Source organism: Plecotus auritus (assembly GCF_963455305.1).
Source record: "Plecotus auritus genome assembly, chromosome: 8".
Lineage (NCBI taxonomy): Eukaryota > Metazoa > Chordata > Mammalia > Chiroptera > Vespertilionidae > Plecotus > Plecotus auritus.
In genome coordinates, this window is record NC_137782.1 from 107133571 (window position 1) to 107158481 (window position 24911).

General features: G+C 48.1%; 1 protein-coding gene and 1 pseudogene across 14 annotated transcripts in view; both read right to left on the minus strand.

The window, feature by feature from the left end:
* The window catches only part of FHL2 (four and a half LIM domains 2), a 77285-nt gene that overhangs the window by 15429 nt on the left and 36945 nt on the right, over positions 1–24911 (minus strand). For 8 of the 13 annotated variants that reach the window (XM_080685308.1, XM_080685310.1, XM_080685309.1 and 5 more), the window contains one exon: positions 3077–3251. The exons of 4 other annotated variants lie outside the window; for them this stretch is intronic. In XM_080685308.1, coding sequence (XP_080541434.1) covers positions 3077–3251 — 175 coding nt within the window. Of the gene's footprint in view, positions 1–2555; positions 3252–24911 lie in introns of all 13 variants that reach the window. One more of the 13 variants, XM_080685313.1, reaches the window with a different exon arrangement.
* LOC308255843 (ezrin-like) lies at positions 17823–21277 on the minus strand (annotated as a pseudogene). Its single transcript has 2 exons — positions 21273–21277; positions 17823–19593 (listed from the first exon to the last, which is right to left on the minus strand). The product of its transcript is annotated as an ezrin-like (transcript).

Consider the following 24911-nt stretch of genomic DNA (forward strand, 5'->3'; position numbering starts at 1 on the left):
GCCTGCAAAGACCAGGATATTAATACATCTGGGTCTTGATGGAAAACGGTGCCAACCCCTGGCTCACGTGTAGGATGCTACAGTGGAATGACTGCAGCTTGAGATCCAGCAGCAGAGGAATTCGCCTGAGTGGACCTGGGTGGCAGCGTTCTGAGACAGTGCAGGCAGCACAAGGCAGGCATCTACAGTCTCTAAGTCAACAATAATACAAGGCTGAGGGCTGTGTTTGAGCTGGGGCAAAGTTGGTGAGGTGCATGTGACTCAAACCATTAGAATATGCACTGAGAAGCATTACGTGATTATGTTACTAGATGTCGTTTTGGGGTCACTCTCTCAGCTCCCTGTGCTTTCAGGATCAGACATTTGGGCACTATCTCCTATAGTCACGGAATTCTTGCGACGGGCGGGGGTGGGGGGTGCGGGGGGCATAGCGATCTTCACAGCCTATGGAATTCAATCAGGGAGTGATGAATTCTGAAACGAGGAAAATTCTAGTAAGCAGTTTAATTTCAAGTACAAATGGTGGATGTTATTTTATTATTATTATTCAAAGCATACGAGAACGTTTATTTAGAAAGTCACAGAGGTAGAAGCGAATGGTAGCAGAAATGGGCGCAGGAAACAAGTTACAGAGGCCAGAAGCCCTTGGAGCAGAGGAGAAAGGAAGCCAGGATACAGGCACAGGGAAGGCGCGGGGGAGGGGAGGCGCGTTGTGCTCCACAGAGAGAGCCACCAGCGGTGGGGGGATTTTAATGTAAATTCTAGAATAATTTACTTTGGTCTCGGGGCTTCATTTTTCCAAATATGCCTTCATCACTTAACTCTTCCTCTTTGACCTTCCCTCTGATCAAGCAGCCAAGGACATTGTCAATGAACATAGAGACCCCAAGCGACGCTGTGCAAGTGCATCCTTGATGTCTTCTGAAGCAAGTCTTATATCCTCACCAGGGCTCAGGAACCAGTCCTGTCCCCGGCAGGGCATCCCGTGGGCATGTCCAGCCCAAAGCAGGTGTGGGCAAATCTGAGACGCCATTTACACAGACCTGCAAAAGGTCTGCAAAACATGGCCAGCAGGTGGCAACAAACCTCGTCTAACAGAACCTGCATGGCAGACGGATTCTCCAGATGGAGAGTGTTGTTTTTTAAAAATATATATATTTAATTCATTTCAGAGAGGAATGGAGAGGGGGAGGGAGAGGGAGAGAGAAATGGAAACATCAATGATGAGAGAATCACTGACCAGCTGCCTCCTGCATGCCGCCACTGGGGATTGAGCCTGAAACCATTTGACTGAAGACCTAATCATGCCCTTGCCTTTTATAAAGTTATGATTTCTTAAGGCAATAGATCTTCCTAAAATAACACCTTCCACATGCCGGTCTCCTGCTCAGAACTCTGTAGTATCTCCATTGCCCAAAACAGAGCAAACCAAAAATAAAACACAAACTCAGAGCTTGACAATCAGTCCCCCAGCAGAGTGGAGAGTCTGACTCTACATGACCTCTGCCGCCTTCGTTCCCTTCCCGTCACTGGGACCCCAGCTGCTGCATGACCTATGATTACTCAGCAGCCGCCTTAGTTTTTAAAAATTAGCATTCAACCTATTGAGGTAAAAAACTGAAAACCCTCAAGTTCACATGGCACATCTATTATTGCATTCATGAATATAGTGAATTTTAAAAATCACTTTTCAGGGGCTTTTATGTTTGGTTCTGTTGTTAATGTGGTGAACTGAACTCCTTTAAAACTACTTTTGAAAATTAAGTATATTTGATATCCCTTTAAAGTTCCTCAACTAACAAACTGAACCTCAAGTTCTTAAGTAATTGTTGTTGAAATGAATTAAACTTCTAACCATGGGGAATCATAAGATACCTTAAATGTCCAAACAGTTTATCAATGAAGACATTTTCAATTTAAAACCACAAGTCTAAATCCATGTACTTTAAGTCAGAATCCCTAGCTTAATTTACTCTTCAGAACAACTTTTTAAAACACCACACATACTTTATCAGATTACTTCATGCATCACTTCTGTGGGTGGAATTCTCTTCATGTGCCCGCCCTTAGTTCTAAACCTTCCCCGGTAAGGCCGAGCTCCCCTAAAGCAGCAGTCTCGTGTGTGTGTGTGTGTGTGTGTGTGTGTGTGTGTGTGTGTGTGTGTGGTGGGGGAGGGGGTGTAAAGGGGGGATGTCGCCAGCCTGTGCTCCAAGGGCCACTGCGCCTAAGCCTGGCTCCGTGGTGGCTCCTGGGCCCTCCCGGACCCTCCCGATGGTCTCAGAGTCCTCAGGCCCCAAGTCCTCCACTCCCCCGTGGCACCCTCATGCAGGCCATCTGTACCCCGCTGGCCCGCTGGCCCGCTGGCCACGCGACAGGCTCCGGAGACTTAGTCACGGCTCCACGGACTGTCTCTAGTTGATGTAGCTCTCTGGGAGGGATGCCAGATGAAAGGTCCCGAATGGGAGAGACACTAGGAAATGAGCTGAAACTCAGACTTAACTGGGAGTTCTGTGCTCTTATTTGCTAAACCCGCCAAGTCTGCCTTCTGGGCCCACCTGTAGGCGGCGCGGAGGCCAGCCCTGCTTGTGCTGCCGGCGAACTGGCCACAGCGAAGTCTGCACCTGTGTCAGCCGTCAGGTCCAAGTCGTCGCCCCTCACGGGGCGCTCTACTTGCCACATTTCTGTGTGTCTCACAGGATTTATTTTTTAAATGTCACATATATTTGTTCGCTCTACTTTTAAAAAGGAAACATTCCTCTCTCCTGCAAAAACGCAAACAAAACAACTTTCCTCCTAAACAACCAGGGACACAGCCCACCGCCCCCCCCCCCCCCCCCGCAAGCCCCCACGCCACGGGCAAGTCCTTGCCACAGTCACGTCTGAGTTGCTCTTAAGGTGGGTCCGTCTGCAGAATGTGAGCTCCAGGACGGAGGACCAGTTGCCTCTCCACCCACTAGTCTATGAACACCCCGCTGCTGCCCCGGGCACTAGGGGGCAGGCATGCTTGCTGACAAGAGCATGACACAGAATCGTGAGCGAGGGGAGGGAAGAGCCGCATGCGCAGGGGCTTCCTGACCTGGCATGATGGTCTTCTTGCACTCCTGGCACCTGGACGAGTACTCGTGGGAGTAGCAGTCCGTGCAGAGCAGCTGGTCCTCCTTGGCAGCGAAGGGCTTGTCCACCAGCGAGCTCTCGCAGCGGGAGCAGTGGAAGCAGGCCTCGTGCCAGTGCCGGTCCTTATAGGACAAGTCCTGCAGACCCAGACACAGACAGTCAGATGGGGGTGGGGCCGGAGCGGCTCCGCCCACTGCAGAGGGGCCTGTGCCAACTGGTGAGGCAGACGGAATGAAGGGCCGGAGGCTTGTGGGCATTCCTGGGCCATGCCCTCCACCTACTGCTCAAATGAGTAAGGCTCGGCTGCTGTCCTTACTGCATTTTGGAACAACTGTTTAGACAGGGGTGTGTGTGAGAGACAGTGAAAGAGAGGAGAGAGGACAAGAGAGAGATGCTTTGAAAAGCGAATGGATCCCCTTAGGCAGTGGTCGGCAAACTGAGGCTTGCGAGCCACATGCGGCTCTTTGGCCCCTTGAGTGTGGCTCTTCCACAAAATACCACGGCCTGGGCGAGTCTATTTTGAAGAAGTGGCATTAGAAGAAGTTTAAGTTTAAAAAATTTGGCTCTCAAAAGAAATTTCAATCGTTGTACTGTTGATATTTGGCTCTGTTGACTAATGAGTTTGCCGACCACTGCCCTTAGGTATCATCTCTGAGAAAGAGACAGAAAACATGAAAGTCCAGGCTTCTCAGCAACAGCCTCTGGAGCTGCAGGAGCCCTGGGACCCTGAGGAAGGTGGGCAGAGCCCCCCTGACAGCAGGATCACCGTGGTGGCAGCAGGAGGGGAGCCCGGGTGGAGGGCGAGTCAGGGAAGGAGCCCCCGGCACAGGCCCTGGCTGGACCTGGCGGAAAGTGTCAGGAGACGCCACGTGTTGGTTCCATCAGCTGAGGCTGGAAGCTTGCAGAGGGCGGTGAATGGAGAGGAAGATGGGATGGGCATTCCAGGCAGAGAAAGGCATGTGCATGGATGAGGGGCAGGAGCGGGGCGGGGTGCTTGCTGGAGCTGGTGCTGGGCTCCAGCCGGGCCCCATGGGGCGCATTCCCACCCAGGCGGGCCCTGTAAGGCCTGCATGCGTCTAGGTTCATCCTGAAGGCAGTGCAGGGGACATGTGTGTGCAGGTGGAGGAGGACAGGGAAGGGGAAAGGGGCCATGGAAGTGGAAACATGTAGATGGTCTCGCGGAGACAAGAGGGCTGGGGGGGTCTGGTCCGTGGGAAGAGCAAATAAGGAACCGATGGGTCAGGTGCTGAGATGATGGAGCCCCTGCATTTCAGGAAGAGTGACCGAGAGTGAACTAGGGGAGCTGCAGGCTCTTGGCTGCCCTGGGTCTTGCCTGAAGAAGAAACCTCCTCATACTTGTGTTGTTCAAATGGCTTTTGAAAGTGCCAGTTCGACATTAAAATGACCTGTTTACATCCAGCTTTACCTTAAACGGGATTATTTTTCTATTGTTCCTGGTATTCCCAGCTCTGGCCCAGAACCGCTGTCCATTTACTAATGAGGCAGAAACAGAATCGGAGGCCACGGCGAGGGCTCCGGGCCGGCTCCCAGCTCAGTGCCCTGACGCGGCTGCTCACACCACCGCCAAGAGCATGCCCCCACCATGTCTCTGGTACCAACACCCAGGTGGGAGCTGGAGCAGTGCTGAGCGCAGGGTGTGAAAACACATCCTGGCCTTGATTAGAAAGACTGAAAACACCAGCTCCGCTTAGACCCAAACCAGAACAAACAGTCCCCTTTTGCGGAAACACCACTGTGTGCGTGTTCCCCAGAACTTGGAACAAACTAAAGCTATTTGACGCGGTGATCTCTTCGCACATTGTTTTAATTCAGGGAGTTTAAACAGCATCACTGTTGAATGCCTGTGAGCACAGCTGGGGGACTGGCCGCGCCCCTCAGCAGCTTGCTTCCCAGGACACCCGGGAGGAGTCACGGTGCCAGGTAACACGGAAGGGAGGTGAGACAAGCACAGTTCCTCTCAGCCTACCCCTCTCTCTCTCGCATGCGCATGCACACACGTCTTTCTGCTTTAACACAAAAGGGTTCCTAATGGTTCATTCAAGGATGTTTGATAATTTTCAAACCTGACAAGATATTTTCCTTGAAAATAAGTATTGAGCTATGACTATGCTCTTAAGTTTCTTGGGATGCAATAAATAACACTACTCTTTAATGAGCTTGTGTCTCCGCTGGCGGTGGGTCCTCTGGGAATATAACCGCCCCTCTGGCTGCAGTCAGGGTTCAGCTTCCTGGCCGATGACATCTGAGGGCTGCTGCAAGCGGCAGGTGGAGGCCCAAGTCCCCCTCCACGCCTGCTGCAGCCCCAGTGCCCCCTGGACGCTGGGCAGGCGTCTGAAACACCTGATGTATTTCCTCCTGTGCTTGAACTCCAGGCTCTGGATTCAAATCCTATCTAACACATACATGACCCCGGGCACGCAGGGCTCTTAACCTCTCCCTGCCTCAGATTTCTCACCTGGGAAGAAGCAAGTAACAGTAGCTACCACTGGCTGCAAAGATGAAAGAGTTCATGAGTTACTACATGTAAAGCACTTTAACACACACAAGTTCTAAGGTAAAGTAGACACACCAAGCACATTTAACTTGCTTTACTGTAATTGCTCAATTAATGTCAGTATTGGCTTTTGTTCCGATCGCCGCAAATGATGAGCACACTGGATATGTTTCCGCCGCGAGCGGCTGGCTGAGTCACAGGAAGATACGGGCCTGCGCTAGGAGTTCCTCCCCTTACCCTCCCACGCTACGAACCGCCCCTCTCCTTTTGTACAGTGCTGCTAGTTTCCTCAGCCCCTTTAAATCTAAAACTCTTTTTCTTAATTCCTTCTTACCTATTTTGAGCCATACAATACCCTATGATATAAGGTTTTATTCTATTTTACACTTGAGCAAAGTGAACGCGATGCCAAAAGCCCACATTCCATTTCCTACAGCATTCGGCCTTCAGGGGTCTGACAGACCCGTGCATATGTTTCTCACCGTCATTGCCGGCCACGGCAGCATCTTTGCAAGTTGGTCCCAACACGCCTGTCCAGCCTCGTCCTCTGCTCTGCCCCCCTTCAGTCCCCCAGGCCTTGCCCAGGTGGCCCAGCCTTGGGAGGCCCTCCCCTCCTCTCCGGGCATAGGCAGGGCCCCAGCTGCGAGGCCCCGCTGACCCTGCACCGCTCCAGCTGCTGCCGCCCCGGCCCCCAGCACCCACCGGGAGAGCCAGGCCAACTCCTTCAGATCACACAGGGAAACCCTCCTCTGACCAGTTACACACCAGCTTCTCGGAATCTTCCTCAGGCGCTCAGTGTGCGCTCCCTTGAGAAAGTCTGAGTTAAGTTAAAGCTTCCTCCTGGACTCGCTTAGAAAGCCCATGGCACACAGGAAGCCAGAGGCAGCAGCCGGGACAGCGGAAGGTAGGAGGAACTGCGGCTCCGTTTTCAGGGCAGCAGAGGCTCTGGCCACACAGCACTGTCCTGGGCGACGCAGGGCGAAGGAGGGTCAGAGGTGCGGGATCCCAGAGCTCAAGAGTTCAAGGCAGACAGGAAACGCCACAGAAAGGCCGCAAGGCCAGGTGGCAGCAGTGGCCTCGTGCCCGCCCTACCTTCGGGTTGCACCCCGGATATTTCTCTGGGGAGACGTGGCGGCCCTTTCCCTGCGGTGTCCCCATTCACGAGGTTTACTTTCCGTCCTCAGTAGCGAGAACCTCGTCCAGCCCTGTCAACACTGCAACCTATGGCGCTGCGCGCCCCGTGGGGAGAGTAATGGAGATGCTCTCAGACCCCACACAAACTCCCTGGTGGACCTTCAATCACTTTATTTTTTTAAATATATTTTATTGATTTTTTACAGAGAGGAAGAGAGAGGGATAGAGAGTTAGAAACATCGATGAGAGAGAAACATCGGTCAGCTGCCTCCTGCACACCTCCTACTGGGGATGTGCCCGCAACCAAGGTACATACCCTTGACCGGAATCGAACCTGGGACCTTTCAGTCTGCAGGCCGACACTCTATCCACTGAGCCAAACCGGTTAGGGCGACCTTCAATCGCTTTAAAGTGCCCTAAAGTATCTTGGTTCTAGCCCTAGCCGGTTTGGCTCAGTGGATAGAGCGTTGGCCTTCGGATCAAAGGATCCTTGTTCAGTTCCGGTCAAGGGCACGCACCTCGGTTGCAGACTCCACCCCGGCCTAGTCAGGGCTTGTGCAGGAGGCAACCAATCGATGTGTTTCTCTCACATGCATGTTTCTCTTGGTCTTTCCCTCTCTTCTACTTTCTCTAAAAATCAGTGAAGTATCCTGGGGTGAGGGTTAACAACAACAAAAATAAATAAATGTCCTGGTTCTGAAGTCTTCTAGGGAGAGAGGGAAGAAGAGAAAAGAAAATAATCTTTTATACATCCCATAAAAAATAGCAACACTAATCTTATGCTCACAGGAATGTCATAAATTGCAGTAAGATGTTGATAAATATTGTAAGATAAACACTTCCTGTCAGATTTCCGATTTTCCCATTTCAGAAACACCCCGATACGGAAGTGCCTGCTGCCTGGCCCTCCCTGAGCCTTCAGCGGAGCCAGGGGATGGACTGGGTGTCCTGGCGGGACCCCCGGCCCGGGCTCAGTGCAGGCGGCCGGGCAGCAGGGCGGCTCCACACCGAAGTGGGCCTGGCGCTGGCACCCACTCCTTTGCGCACAGTCCCGCCTGGGCTGGGGCGTTCAGCTGCTATTTCCCAGAGCAACCACATCCACGGGACTCCACTTTGTGAGTGTGTTCTCAGTGCCGGCACTCTGAAAAGGTGGTCGACGGTCTTAGATGGTCAGGTTACTGGGCTTTCGACAGCATATTCTTTCAAACCCGAAAACAAAGGTGCAGAGGAGAAGGCGAGGGCCCCTCCTCTGTGGCGCCCTGGCCCATCCACAGCACAGTCCTCTCCCCTGGGAGAGGGACCCTGTTTTCAGACCTGGGCCCCAAGGCTCCCAGGGCAAGCCTGGCCCAAGTCCCACCTGGTTGGGCGCAATCCCTGCTGCATGCAGGGCATGCCTTGCTGTGACCCTTGGTTTTCGTGGAATTAGAGGTCCTTATAGTCCCCATCTGGTTGTTTTGTTCCCAATTCTGAGATGCCTGCTTTACTCAGTTCCCTCAGCTTTCTCTCTTAGAGGAGGATGTCCAAATACATATATTTAGTGCTCACTACAAACTCGGACAAATTACACGGAAACTCTAAAAAGCCGATCCACTCATTAAGCACTTAACGCAATGAACAAAAGGAGCCAGGCTGCGAGTGGGCCTGTGAGAACGCGTGTGGAATAGCAGCTGCCCCTCCCAGAAGCAAGGCCACAGGGCAGGCAGGCGTGACCCGCTGGAGGGCAGGAAGAACACGGTCTGTCTCACTTCTGCCCCTCAGCCAGGGCCAGGAATCCTCACTGTGTTACAGAGACAGCTAGCTCTAACCTGGACGGGGGTTAACCCAGTCTCCTGCCCCCTTCCCGCGGCTGCTTTTTGCCAAAAGGCTTCCGACAGTTTCTGTCCTTTAAGAACTTTCCAAATGTCAAATGAGAAACTTTTTTTTTTTTTTAAATATATTTTATTGATTTGTTACAGAGAGGAAGGGAGAGGGATAGAGAGTTAGAAACATCGATGGGAGAGAAACATCGATCAGCTGCCTCCTGCACACCCCCTACTGGGGATGTGCCCGCAACCAAGGTACATGCCCTTGATCGGAATCACCCGGGACCCTTCAGTCCGCAGGCCGACGCTCTATCCACTGAGCCAAACCGGTTAGGGCACAAATGAGAAACTTTTATAGTTTGATGAGTACACTCAGGCCAATTTGATAATCAATTCAACGTTTTCCATTTAACTAATTAGGAAACTGGAAAGAGTGTTCTAGAAGGAAATCACTTCTGCAGCACAGTCATTGCCACCTGAAGGCCCAGCAGAAACAGGAGCCCTTTGCTGAGGTCCTTGATGGAGGCAAGGCAGACAGCTGACCCACAAGACTGACACCAGTCCCATCGCAGCTGGCCCGAGAGTCCCGCAGACAACATCACTCCGAGGCTGCATGGGGCTGGCGGGGCAGCACGTGGGTCAGGAACCACCCCACTTGGGCTTTAATTCTAACTCAAGTGCCTCCCAACCCTGTAACCCAGAAACACCCCTCACCTCTCTCAGCCTCAGCGGCTTCTCCATAAAATAGAATGAGAAAGTCCCTCCACAAGGGTGTTATGAGAAGTTCAGATCATGCAATTAGTGCATTTCCCAGTATCTGGAACAAAAGTTCCACTCAGTGCATGGAGCTTTGGTGACAACTGGAAGCTATCTCCGAATGCTAGTCTTAGATCCACAGATGGATTTTCATTCGTTACTGTCTTCCTCTTCCCAGAACCGGCTAGGGCACATGCATGGGTCAGGTGGCCTAGCTGACTTTATGACCTGCTCACACAGACATGGAAACTCAAAGTCTGAGCTGGGCATGTGTGCTGAAGTTGCTGATTTGATGATTGTATGGTTCTTACAGCCATCTCTGGAGCTCCAGCCCAGCCCTTCTTGTCTGTACTTCCTTGAATTTTTGAAGCCCAGAACATAGGTAGATAAACCCATCCACAAAAACAAAAAAAACAAGCATAAAAAAAACCTGTAATCAGGCTAAAAAAATGTTTTTTGCTAGCATCCACAGGAACAGTGTAATGTCGGGGGATCAAAAATTTTATTTGTATTACGTGTTTTCAACTGTCCCATTGGCCACAAAAACGAATGGTTTTTACCCTTTGAGACCACAGTATTTCCTCAGAGTAACTAAGTAGAAGTAAAGAACGTAATTGAGTGACTGCACAGAAATGATATTCAAATACATATAATCCAACTACGGTAATAGGTCCTGAGGTCTTGTCTATCTCATTTAAAAGGCAGTCAGGATGGCGGTAGAGTAAGTGGAAGCTACACTGACACTCTCTCAGGACCAAACTGGAAATGAAGAAAACACAGAAAAACCACCCTGAAAAATCAACTGAAGACTGGCTGGAGAGAACCCCATAACCAAGAATGGAAAGTGGAAACTGAATAGAGACTGGTAGGAAAGGTAGAGGCGTGAAAGGGCTGGCCAGGCTCTCACACACAGCATCTGAAGGTCTGAAGGGACATCTCAGCTGTGGGGGGGGTGACCACTAAGAACTCTGACGTCTAAACCCAAAGCTGGACCCCCCAGCCCAGAGAACCAGAACTGAGAAAGGTGCCCACATAACATCTGTTTGTGAAAAGCAGCAGGGTTGCTGTCTGCCAGGAAGAGAAGGCTGGAAATGCAGGCACCCTCTTAAAGGGCCAATGCACAAAATTGCATGTGCAGCCACTCACTTTGGGCTCTGGCAGAAGGAGGGCTGAGTAGATTGGAGCTGTGTGAGTAGAAGCCAGGGGTGGGGGCTCTGGGGTTAGAGCTCAGAAGGCAGACAGTCCGGTTTCCTATGCTGAGTCATTCCCTCGTGCTGTGGACGTTACCTTCTCCTATGGACCTTTGCTATCCTGGTAGTTTCCACCTGGGGTAAGGTAGTAGCTACTCCCCTTTGAAAGAATTCTTGCCCCACCTATGGTTCATAGCCGAAGACCAATCAAGGCTGATAACAATTAGACTGCAGGCATAGGCAGGTCTCTGGATCTTCTGAGTCTTTGCCTGATCTCCTTCTGGGCCCGGGGCTAGGAAAAGCAGACCCTGGTGCACATCTTGGTCCTTTCCAAAGGCATCCAGCCCCAGTAGAGGGAACCACAAGCTGTGGATTGCTGATAGCCCCAAACAGGGTACTCAGGACCAATCAGGAAGATCATCTGACATTGTTCTGCACCAGAGATTGGGAGTCATAGCAGATCTACCTAATATGTAGACACAAACCCAAACAGGCAGCCCAAATGGGAAGACAAAAAACAACAATCCCCAAATGAAAGAACAAGAGAATTCACCAAGAGAGCTAAATGAAATGGAGATAAGAATTTTATCTGATATAGATAAATTTATCTGTTATAGAGTTCAGAATAATGATGGTAAAGATGCTCAACAGTATGAGAAAACATATAGTAACTATGAAAAAAGAACAGTCAGAAATAAAAAATGACATAGTATTAACAAAGAACACATTGGAAGGAATACACAGCAGATTAGGGGAAGCAATGGATAGGATCAGTGAATTAGAAAACAGGGTTGAAAAGAAATCACTCAATCAGAGAACCAAAAAGAAAAAAAACAAAGAACAGGAGAACAGCTTAAGGGAGCTGTGGGACAATGTGAAATGTAACAATATTCACAGAAAGGAAAGAAAGGAAGCAAGGAATAGAGAACATGTTTGAAGAAATAATGGCAGAAAAATTCCCTAACCTGGTGAAGGAAAAAGTCACTCAGGAGGTGCAGAGTCCCAAGCAAGAAGAACCCAAACAGGCCCATGGCCAGACATATAATAATTAAAATGCCAAAAATTAAAGACAAAGAGAGAATCTGAAAGGCAGCAAGGGAAAAGCAATTTCTTACCTGCAAAGAAGCTCCTATAAGTTTGTCAGCTGATTTTTCTTTTTCTTTTTTTTTCTTTTTTAATATTTTTATTGATTTCAGAGAGGAAGGGAGAGGGAGAGAGAGATAGAAACATCTATGATGAGAGAGAATCATTGATTGGCTGCCTTCTGCATGCCCCCCACTGGGGATCGAGCCCGCAAACTGGGCATATGCCCTGACCGGGAATTGAACTGGTGACCTCTTGGTTTCTGGGTCAACGCTCAACCGCTGAGCTACACCCAGCTGGGCTGATTTTTCATCAGAAACTCTACAGACCAGAGGGAATGAAGTACTCAAGGTAATGAAAAGCAAGGATCTGAAACCAAGATTACTATACCCAGCAAGGCTATCATTCAAAATAGATGGTGAAATAAAGAGCTTTCCAGACCAAAAAGCCTAAAGGAGTTTATCACTATCAAACCAGCACTGCAAGAAATGCTAAAGGGACAGCTATAACGAGAAGAAGAAAAAGAGAGAAAAATCTAGGCATACCGAATTAAAATGGCAATAAATAAGTACATATCAATAATAACCTTAACGGTAAAGGGATTAAATGCTCCAATCAAAAGATACAGGGTAGCTGAATGGATACAAAAACATGACCCAATTACATGCTGTCTACAAGACACCCACCTCAGAACAAAAGACTCACATAGGCCCTAGCTGGTTTGGCTCAGTGGATACAGCATCAGCCTATGAACTAAAGGGTCTTGGGTTTGATTCTGGTCAAGGGCATGTACCTCTGTTGCAGGCTCCTCCCAGGCCCAGGCCCTAGTTGAGGCACATGCAGGAGGCAACCAATAGATGTGTTTCTCTCACATCGATATTTCTCTCAGTCTTTCACTCTCTATAAAATCAATGGAAAAATATCCTTGGGTGAGGATTAAAAATAAATAAATAAAAGAAGAAGAAGAACAAGAACAAAAAACTCACACAAGATGATAGTGAAGGGATGGAAAAAATTTTCCAGGCAAATGGAAAGGAAAAAAAAGCTGGGGTAGCAATATTCATATTTGACAAAATAGACTTCAAAATAAAGACCATCATAAGAGACAACAAAGGTCACTACATAATACTAAAGGGATTAATCCAACAAGAGGATATAACCCTGGTAAATATCAAGCATCTTCTCAGATCACAGTGGGATAAAATTAGAAAACAACTATAGTAAAAACACCCAAAAACATTCAAACACATGCAGGCTAAATAGCATATTATTAAACAATGAATGCGTTACCAATGATATCAAGAAAAAAATTAAAAAATTCCTGGAAACAAATGAAAATGAACACACAACAACCCAAAATCTCTGGGACATAGTAAAAGCAGTCCTGAAAGGGAAGTTGATAGCATTACAGTCCTACCTCAAAAAACAAGAAAAAGTAATAATAAACTATTTAACCCTAAAACTTAAAGAATTAGAAAGAGAACAACAAGAAAAGCCCAGAGTAAGTAGAAGGAAGGAAATAATAAAGACTAGAGCAGAAATAAATTGCATAGAGGCTAAAAAAAGAATACCAAAAAAAAAAAAAAAATCAATGAAACTAAGAGCTGGTTCTTTGAAAAGATACACAAGATTGATTAACCATTAGCCAGATTCTTCAAGAAACAAAGAAAGAGTACCCAAATAAAGAAAATCAGAAATGAAAGTGGAAAAGTAACCACTGACACCACATAAGCCCAAAGGAATGTAAGAAAATACTATGAACAACTATATGCCAACAAACTGGACATGTGGATGATATGGACAAATTCCTAGAAAAATACAATCTCCCAAAACTGAATCAAGAAGAATCAGAGGGAGGAGGATCCAAGATGGTGGCATAGGTAAACACCTAAACTGCTGCCTTGCACAACAATTTCAAAACTACAACTAAAAGACAAAACGTCTATCACCCAGAACCATGGGAAAGCTGGCTGAGTGGAAGTTCTACAACTAGAAGGAAAGAGCAAACAGCATTGAGAGGTGCACAAGCGCTGAAAAGCTGAGGTACGGAGGCGCGTGAATCGGACTGGCGACGGGCGACTGGGAGCGCTGCTTTTTTCAACCCAAAGGGAGACAAGCTACCGATTACTCCAAACTCCAGTTTCTGGAGAGACGCGGGGGACCCAAACTCCTACGGGGAGAAGCTGGACTGTCTGCTGTCGGGTCAGAAAGTGAGGGTGGCTTGCTTGCAGGGCTGTGCGCAGGAATAATTGTTTACTGCATTGGGGCGCGGGACGCGGGGAAGCGGTTGGAGACGCAGAGCCGGCTAACTGGCAGCCATCACTGTTTGCCACGCCCTAGCCTAGTGAAGCCCTGAGACCCTGTTCCGCACAATCTACAAACCCACCTGAGCTCCAAGCAGCGGCTTTAGCATATGAATGGCCTGCCCTATTGCAGCTTAACCTAGCAAACTTGCAGTCCAGGTCAGACAGCTCCAAAACCTCCAAACCCCAAGCAAGAAGGAGAAAACTGTAGTTCTCGCTGTAGCTCCTCCTGGGTGGCCTCAGACAGTAGTTGACCTGCACCCCATTGGATATCCAGAAGCCAGTGTACCTAGTGGTCAGTGTGAGACACCAGATTTCAACTCCTCACATCCATAAGTGACACATTCAAGAGGCAGACTGAGTGAGCACCAAAGCCCCACTGAAACAAGTCCTGCCCCATAAGCGTGTCTCCAGCACAGCAGTTCTTCCATTATAGACATAGCGGGCCCTCACAGCCAATTGGCCTGGAGGTCAATTCCTCCCAGTGTACCAACAGCAATCAAGGCTTAACTACAACAAGACTTTGCACTCAGCCCACAAAGGGGTGTACCAAGAGCATCCACCTCAGGTGATTGGGGAGGCTGAGCTACTGGCCCCTATAGGTCACCTACCACACAAAGCCACTCCATCAACACAGGGAAGCAGCAAAATGCGGAGACAAAGAAACATGTCACAAATGAAAGAAATGGAGGAAAGCAAACTACTGGACGACATAGAGTTCAGAACCACATTTATAAGGTTACTCAAGAATCTTCTAAAAAACCGCCGAGAAACTTGATGAGACCTCCGAGGAGCTTAGTGAGACCTTCAAGGACCTTAATGAGAATGCCAAAAAATGGAAAAGGACCAGTCAGAAATTAAGCATACACTGTCTGAAATAAAGAATATACAGAAACTCAACTATAGATCAACGTACCCCAAGAATCAAACCAAAGATCTGAAATATGAGGAAACAAAAAACACCCAACCAGAAAAACAAAAAGAAAAAAGAATCCAAAAATATGAAGATAGTGTAAGGAGCCTCTGGGACAACTTTAAGCATACCAACATCCGAATTTTTGGGGTGCCAGAAGAAGAGAGAGAGCAAAATATTGAAAACCTATTAGAAGAAATAATGACAGAAAACTTTCCCTACCTGGTGAAAGAAATAGACTTACAAGTTCAGGAAGTGCACAGAACCCCGTACAAGAGGAATCCAAAGAGGACCATGCCAAGACACATCATAATTAAAATGCCAAGGGCAAAAGACAAAGAGAGAATCTTGAAAGCAGCAAGAGAAAAACAGTTAGTTACCTACAAGGGAGCACCCATACGACTGTCAGCTGATTTCTCAACAGAAACTATGCAGGCCAGAAGGGAGTGGCAAGAAATATTCAAAGTGATGAACAGCAAGAACCTACAACCAAGATTACTCTACCCAGCAAAGCTATCATTCAGAGTTGAAGGTCAGATAAAGAGCTTCACAGACAAGAAAAAGCTAAAGGAGTTCATCACCACCAAACCAGGATTACATGAAATGCTGAAGGGTATTCTTTAAGAAGAGGAAGAAGAAGAAAAAGGTAAAGATAAAAATTATGAACAACAAAATGATATCAAATACATACCTACCAACAAGTGAATCTAAAAATCAAGTGAATAAAAAATCTGAAGAACAGAATGGACTGGTGAATATAATAGAATCAGGGCCATAGAAAGGGAGTGGACTGACAATTCTCAGGGGGAAGGGGGTGTGAGGGGTGCGGGAAGAGATTGGACAAAAATCTTACACCTATGGATAAAGACAGTGGCGGGGGGTAAGGGCATGATGTGGGGTGGGGAATCAGGTGGAGGGGAGCTATGGGGGCAAAAAAAGAGGAACACCTGTAATAATCTGAACAATAAAGATTTATTAAAAAAAAAAAAGAAGAAGAATCAGAAAATGTGAATAGGCCAATACCAACTGATGAAAATAAAAAACTCCCAGCAAACGAAAGCCCAGGTCCAGACAGCTTCACAAGGGAGTTTTACCAAGCATTCAAAGAAGAACAAACACCTATACTCCTCAAACTACTTAAAAAAATCTAAGATGAAGGAATACCTCCAAACTCTTTTTTTTTTTTTTTTTAAATATATTTTATTGATTTTTTACAGAGAGGAAAGGAGAAGGATAGAGAATCAGAAACATCGATGAGAGAGAAACATCAATCAGCTGCCTCCTGCACACCCCCCACTGGGGATGTGCCCGCAACCAAGTTACATGCCCCTGACCGGAATCGAACCCGGGACCTTTCAGTCCGCAGGCCGACGCTCTATCCACTGAGCCAAACCGGTTTTGGCTCCAAACTCTTTTTATAAGGCCAGCATTGTCTTAATTCCAAAAACAGATAAAAACACTACAAAGAAAGAGAATTACAGGCAAATATCCCTGAGAACATATTTTCTAAAATCCTCAACAAAATATTAGCAAATCGGATCCAGCAATATATTAAAATGATAATACACCATGACTAAGTGGGATTTAATCCAGGGATGCAAGGCTGGTACAATATTCACAAATCAATAAATGCGATGCATCACATAAACAAAATGAAAGACAAAAGTCATATGATCATATCAATAGACGCAGAGAAAGCGTTTGACAAAATCCAACACCCATTTTTGATAAAAACTCTCAGCAAAGTGGGAATAGAGGAATCATATCTCAACATAATAAAAGCCTTCTATGACAAATCAACAGCCAACATCATACTCCATGGGCAAAAACTAAAACCATTTCCCCTAAGAACAGGAACAAGACAGGGATGTCCACTTTCACCACTCTTATTCAACACTCGAGGCCCGCCGCACAAAATTCATGTGTGGGTATGGTCCCTAGGCATAGCCTGTGATCAAGGCCATCTTCCTTGGCTACTGGCAGCCAGCCCTGCCCCTCCGCCGTCACCCACCTGGGTTCACAGTTTGCCATCGGGCGGGCAATCGAAGCCTGACAGCCGGGGGTGAGGAACGAGGAACGGAGAGGTTGGCCGGCCCCGCCCACTCATGGCCCCGCCCCCATTGTGGGTTGCCCTCTATGTGTGGAGTGACCGGCAGTGGGGGGGTGGGGAAGAGGGGGCTTGGCCTGGCGCTGCCCGCATCCCTCACCACCCACCCCCAGTCCCTGTTTGCCATCAGGGGATCGGAGCCTGCCGGCTGGGGGGAGGGACTGAGAGGTGGTCAGTGCACCTCATAGTGACTGGTCGAGCGGTCATTCTGGTCATTCTGCCATTATGGTCGCTGGGCTTGTATGACATAGGATATTATACTCTATAGCTGATCATTAATCAGGTGTGTGAGCCCAACAATGGAGCCCTCTAACTGTTAAACAAAACCAGAGCAGTTTATCTAAGTGTGAGTGTCCTCCTTGCTGTTTATCAGGAATGAGCGAGGACATGGCCACCGAGGGAGGAAGTCACTGTGTGCATGTGTGTGAGTGCTTTCAACCCAGTTTTCAAGCCTCAAAAACATAAATACAGAGATGCATCCTTCACAGAAATCAAGTGAATCTATTAATCTGAGCTAATTTCAAATACAGAAGGAATATGGTACAGACTGGAGCCACCGTGGTTGCTTTAATGACACAACTCACACATGCCAGCAGAGAGCTGCTCCTCAGGGGTACAGTGGCCCTTTCCTTGATTCAATCAGCCCTGCCGCCAGCACAGACAGGAAGTGATTAAATAACAACAGTAAAAATCAGGCCCGTTTGGCTCTATGATACAAATGGGAAAATAACCAGGGGAGCCTCCACTGTCCCAGCCCCAGAAACTGCTACTCTCTTTAAAGGAACTGGGTATGAGGAGCAGTCTAGATTTAGAGAACTACGAATACGAGTTTCAGAGTCTGCGTGTGACTCACGGGGCCCAGGCTTGGGCCCGCCCTGCCTATCCCGGCCCAGCCTCACATGGCCTCAAACTCGTCGATGCTTGGTGTTGCCCTGCCGGATCTGCTGTACCGTCTTATACTTGTCACGGCCTTGCCTCATGTTCTCATTGTGGATGATGTCTTTGTGGGTCCTCTTGTTCTCATCTCTGGCCTGGGACAGCTCGCTGGACAGAGTCATCAGCTGCTGCTGCATGTGCAGGTTCTTCTCGGCCTCAGTGACCCGCTTCTCCTCGTTGCGGTTGTCCAGGATGCCCTCGCTGGACAGCTCGGCGCTGTAGGCTGAGTCCTCCGTGCCTTCCTCCTGCAGGTTCTCACGGATGTGAAAGGCCACTGGCTTGTACACAGGAGGCAGCAGTGCCGTCATCACCAGCTGCAGCTCCTCCTTGGTCTTCACCAGGTCATCCTGGGCTTCCTTTGCCTGGTGCTGCCACTCCCCTACCTCGACCTCCTTGCACCTGCGTGCCTCCTCCAGGAGCATGATCTTGGTGGTGTACTCTGCGAGCTCCGTGGCCAGCTGCTCCTGGCTCTTTACTGATCCACCATCTGCCTCTCCAGCTCCTCCTTGGTGCAGTGTAGCCATATGGTAGGCCTCCAGGCGCTCCTCCTCCAGCTGCAGGGCCCTCTGGATCTGGTCTGAGAGCTCTTTCTTGACCTTCTTGGTCTTCTGCTCATAGTCCTGGAGCCTGAGCATCAGCTCCTTCTTCTCCCACATCATCTGCTCCTTCTCTCTCTCCACAGTCTCTCGCCTCTTCTCGGTTTCCAGCTGCTGCTGCTCCAGCTGCTTCTGGTGTTTCTCCTCGCGGTCCTGGGCCTTCATCTGCTGCACCTCGATGGTGTCGAGCTTCCTGCGGCGCATGTATAGCTCGTGGTTCCCCATGCAGAGCTGCAGGATTCGCTTGTTGATGCACAGGCGGTGGGAGTGGTGGTGGGGGGGTGGGGATAGAAGACGAAGTCAGGCGCCTTCTTGTCAATGGGCTTGATGACAAATTTCTTGTAATTGAAAGCGTTGTTCCTGATCTCATTCCATGGGACGCCAATCTTTGGGGTCAACTTACCATCTTTCTCATAAATATTTAGTCCCAGGGCATCCTCTCCAAGCTACAGGTCAGTTCCTTTCTTATTTTTTAATCTCAGAATAGTTGATCCCGTACATTTCCAGGTCCTGGGCAATCTTCAGGCACTCCAGCATGGCACTATCTTTGAGCATCCCGCGGTGCTCCGTGTGTCATACCTGGATCCGGTCCTCCCACTGGTCCCTGGTGAGCTTGTGCTGATCCATGACTCCCTGGGGGATCAGCCACTCTGAGCTGAGGTACCCAGACTTGTGCATTTCTTTGTTATAGTCTCCAAACTTGGCCTGCACGGTGTAGGAGCCGAGGAGCACCGCAGTCTCGGGAGGGCAGTAAATCTCATCGCTAAGAATGCCCTCCTTCACTCGGAGGAAGAAAAGCTTCTGTGTGATGTCCTGGATGAGCTCCTCAGACATGTCTTCGGGGTAGAACGTGGCCCTGAACTGGAACTGCAGGGGATTCTCCTTCCTGATCTCCTGGGCCGACACCTTTTTATCAAGTTTCAACCAGGTGGGAAATCCTTTATTATCTACATACTGGAGGCCGAAGTACTACACTTCCCGGAGGCCAATAGTCTTAACCACCTGATCAAAAAGCTCTGTGCATCCAGGGTGGTGACTCAGACATTTATTGGTTTCAGCATTTTTGGTTCCTGGTGGGTTCTCCTCAATCCTTGGGAACACGGCGCAGCAGCAGCAGCAGCAGCAGAGGAGATGGCGGTGGGGACTGGAGGGCAGCAGTGACAGTCAGGGTTTAATATTTCTATAGAGGCCCGGTGCACAGGTGGGGGCCAGTCGGCCTGCCCTGATGGGGGCCCCCAATTGGGATGGGGATCCCCGCTGGTGGGGCCAGCTGGGGTGAGGGGCCTCTGGTGGTTTGCAGGCTGACCACACCCCCATCAGTGTGAGGATCCCCACTGGGGGTGGGGCCAGGCAGAGCAAGAGGCCTCAGGCAGTTTGTAGGCTGGCCATGCCCCTGATTGGGGGTCCCTGATGAGGGGCTGGATCAGCCGGGGCGAGGGGCCACGGTTGTTCTGGTCATTGTGGTTGTTCTGGTTGTTCCACCATTTTGGTCGCTGGGCTTTTATTATATAGACTAGTACTGGAAATCCTAGCCACAGTGATCAGACAAGAAGAAATAAGATATTCAAATTGGAAAAGAGGAAGTAAAACTGTCATTATTTGCAGATGACATGATATTATATATAGAAAATGCTAAAGACCCCACTAAAAAACTACTAGTTTTAATAAATGAATTTGGCAATGTGGCAGAACACAAAATTAACAGCCAAAATCAATGGCATTTTTATACTCCAATAATGAATTCTCAGAAAGAGAAAGTAAAGAAATAATCCCATTTACCATTGCAACAACAAAATTAAGATACTTAGGAATCAACTTAATCAAGGATGTATAAGATCTGTACTCAGAAATCTACAGGACATTGAAAAAAGAGATAGAGGATGATATAAACAAGTGGAAGAATATGCCATGTTCATGGATTGGTAGAATCAACATCATTAAAATGTCCATACTATCTAAGGCAATCTAGAGAATCAATGCAATCCCTATTAAAATACCAACAGCATATTTCACAGATTTAGAACAAACTCTCCAAAAATTTATATGGAACCCAAAAAGACCTCCAATAGCAACAGCAATCTTGAGAAAGAAGAACAAAGTTGGAGGCATCACAATAATACAAAGCCATAGTAATCAAAACAACCTGGTACTGGCACAAGAACAGGCATATAAATCAATGAAATAGAATAGAGACCTCAGAAATCAACCCAAGCCATTTACTCAATTAATACTTGACAAAGGAGGCAAGAATATACAATGGAGTCAAGACACTCTCTTTAATAAATGGTGCTGGGAAAATTGGACAGATACATGCAAAAAAAAAAAAAATGAAACTAGACCACCAACTTATACCATACAAAAGAATAAACTCAAAATGGATAAGATTTAAATGTAAGTCATCAAACCATAAAAATCCTAGAAGAAACCATAGACAGCAAAATCTCAGACATCTCTCGTAGCAATAGGTTTACAGATACATCTCTTTGGGCAAAGGAAAATAAGGAGACTAAACAAATGGGACTACATAAAATAAAAAGCTTCTGCACAGTGAAAGAAACCATGAACAAAACAATAAGAAAGTCCACTTCATGGGAGAACATATTTGGCAATGATACATCTGATGAAGGTTAACATCCAAGATATATAAGGAACTCATATAACTTAACACAAGGAAGACAAACAATCCAATTAAAAAATGAGCAAAGGACCTAAAAGGACACTTCTCCAAAGGGGACATACAGAAGGCCAAGAGACATATGAAAAAATGCTCACAGTCACTGATCATCATAGCAATGCAAATTAAAACGACCTTGAGGTTATCACCTCATACCTGTCAGAATGGCTTCCATCAATAAATCAACAAATGACAAGTGCTGGAGAGGATGTGGAGAAAAGGGAACCCTCCTGCACTGCTGGTGGGAATGCAGACTGGTGCAGCCACTGTGGAGAACAGTATGGAGTTTCCTCAAAAAATTAAAAATGGAACTCCCATTTGACCCAGTCATCCCACTTCTAGGAATATATCCTAAAATACCCCAAATACCAATTAGAAAGAATATATGCACCCCTATGTTCACAGCAACACAATTTACAATAACTGAGATCTGGAAACAGCCCAAGTGCCCATTAGTAGATGATTGGATAAAAAAGCTGTGGTACATTTACACCATGGAATAGTTTATAGCAGTAAAAAAGAAGAATCTCTTACCCTTTGAGACAGCATGGAGGGACCTGGAGAATATTATGCTAAGTGAAATAAGCCAGTCAGAGAAAGACAAGTATCACATGATCTCACCCATGCATGGAATGTAATCAACAAAATAAAGTGATGAACAAAATAGATCCAGAGACATGGAAGCCTGGAATAGACTGTGGAACCTCAGAGGGTGGGTGCGTGGGAAGAGACCAAAGAACTTGTATGTGTATATGCATAACCCATAGACACAGACAATAGGGTGGTGAAGGCCTGGGGCAGGCGATGGGGGTGGACTAGGCGGGGTCAATGACGGAAAAAAGGGCACACATGTAATACTTTCAACAATAAAGATTTAACTAAAAAAATAAAATAAATAAAAATAAAAGGCAGTCAGTACCACAAGATTGGCATAATTCCCACAAACCCCCATCCTTCAGAGGGCGTCACGTGAGGCTCGAGTGCCTGTGCTATTCTAAGGGAATGGCCCCAGCTCTGCCCACTCAGTAGCTCCCTATGAAGTACCAAACATTCTTTGCTACCATTGCTTCCTCCACAAAGTCAATCATATCATTATTTCTGAGTCAAAAAAACTGTTCCAAATATTCAAAAGCACCAAATGGCAAAATCTAACTTCAAGTCAACATCTCTTTTTCTTCCAACATGTGGAAAGTCACATGGCGTAATGCCACAAACAATAATCTGGGTTGAAAAGTTCAGCATGATTAACTCTTGACTTTGCAGCAGTCATATTGATTTTGGCTCCATTTGGAGGATTCTTGTGTTTGCTCATAAAGTATGTGCTAAAGAATAAGGAGGTTTGAGGGTCTTTCCACTAAATCATATTAGAGAAATGGTATGTGATTTTTGTTATTTATTTATTTATTTATTTATTTATTTTTAATATAGCTATATACTAGTATATAAAAGCCTAATATGCAAATTGTCTCTGCGGGAGTTTGACTGGGAGACCGATCGCTCGCTAGGATGTGCACTGATCACCAGGGGGACAGCGTGGAACGAAGGAAGACCCTGGCCGGCAGTCAGGGAAGGAAGGCCCCAGCCAGCAGCCAGAAGGCCCCGATTGTCCCTGATCGCTGGTCAGGCCTAAGGACACTACCTGTGCACGAATTTCATACACCAGGCCTCTAGTGTGTGTGTGTGTGTGTGTGTGTGTGTGTGTGTGTGTGTGTGTATTTATTTCAGAGAGAAAGAGAAAGGTAGAGACAGAAACATCAGTGATGAGTGAGAATCATTGAATAGCTGCCTCCTGCATGGCCCCACTGGGTATTGAGACCGCAACCAGGGCATGTGCCCTGACCAGGAATCGAACTATGACCTCCTGTTTCATAGGTTGACACTCAACCCAATTAGCTACACCAGCTTGTTTTGTTTTTACATTAGTCTCCAGTCTAGGATGAGTACCTTTAAATATCCAAAATGTTTCCTTTAAACTACAGTTGTTCTTTGTTAGAATAATAAGTGAACCTGGCACCTACTTAAGTCTTTTCCAGGTAAAGCTTTTATAAAATAATCAGTGGCCTGGTGCATGAAATTCATGCATGGGGGGTGGGGTGTCCCTCAGTCCAGCCTGCACCCTCTCCAATCTGGGACCCCTCGGGGAATGTCGGACATCCCTCTCGCAATCTGGGACTGCTGGCTCCTAACCACTCACCTGCCTGCCAGCCTGATCGCCCTTAACCACTCTGCCTGCTGGCCTGTTCACTCCCAACTGCCACCCCCCACTGGCCTGTTTGCCTGCAAATACCCCCCTGCTGGCCTGTGTGCCCTCAATTGCCCCCCCACCCCCGCTGGCCTGCTTGCCCCCAACTGTCCCCCCTACTGGCCTGATCGCCCCTAACCGCCTCTGCCTCGGCCCCGCCACCATGGCATTGTCCGGAAGGTTGTCCGGAAGGACATGTGGAAGGTCTTCTGGTCTAATTAGCATATTACTCTTTTATTAGTATAGATGATTTTTTCCTGCCTGTTAGTTGTTCCTCAAACCAGACACCTTTATTGATGTTTTTATAATGAAAACTGATAAAGGGAGAGGTGTGTGGAGAGAACATGTTATGGGAAGAGCAGGGAAGCTGTGGGCAGGAAAGTGGCAGTTTGGAGTTGATAGTGATGCCTGGCTGCCATTCCTGGTGCCCAGGGATCATGTCTACATACACTATAGCCCCAGGAAGTGGGCACCCTGGTGTCACCTCCATTTGAGAGTTGTGAAGATAGCACAGAGGGCTCAAGTAGTCAGCCCCAGTGCAGACAGCTGGCGAGCCAGCAAGGCTGGAGCGGGCAGTTTGGCATGCTCGGCCCAGGGAACGAACAGGGACTGAGGGCTGTGAAGCAGGGACACCCTCAGGAAAAGCTGGAGACTGTATTCACCTTCTAGGCTCGCAATCAGCGAGTTGCTCACAGTGCCGGAAGGCTGGACCTTTTGCAGGTTACGCAGGACCACCTCTGAGCTTCCTATCCGGACCCCTGGCTGCCACTCCTGCTCTGACTGCAAAGCCACATGCTGCGTGGCCTGGAGCGGCCACTGCACACCCTCTGTCTCTGCTCAGGACAAAGGCCTCTTTACGCACAAGATGGAAATGATCCCACAATTGTCACTGCATTCCTAGCAGCAGAAACGGAGGGTACAGCCCAAAGCTTACTGCCTGTGCTAGGACCCATGTGGCCAAACAAGGACATGCAGGAACCGTGCACGGGATGGGTTAGAACAGCCCATCTGTGCACAGCCTGACTCGGTCAGTCAGCAATGAGGAATTGACATTTATAACAGCAGAGGAGGGTGACACAATCCCAAAAGAGCACAAAGGAATGAGAGCAGGAAATAGGGAAATGCCATAAATTGCCTTGAAATCTGGGAATCCCTTTAGAGATTCTAATGTGACCCCACTTTGTGCCCAATTTACGGCTCCTGGGTGGCAATTGCGGACAGCGCTGTGGGTGTGTTTCAGCAGTGGTCCTTCCGGGAAGAGGGCAACCTCAGACACGGCGGCCCCAGGGGGTCCTTCAGGGGCCAGTGTGGACCAAACATGCTGAGCAGCATAGGCCAGTGTTCCCAACACTAGACCCAGCCAGGCGGGCGGCACCCAGGGCCAGGGCCTCAGCTGAACCTGCTGAGCCCTCACAGCAGGAAAGCGGGGAATTCCCACGCGTGTGCCTTTCCCCTGGAAAATGAAAGGGCAAATCCCGACCTTCTGCCACGAAAGGGAGGAGCCCCTCCTATGCCAGTGCACTTCCTGCTTTCCCGTGCCCGCCGC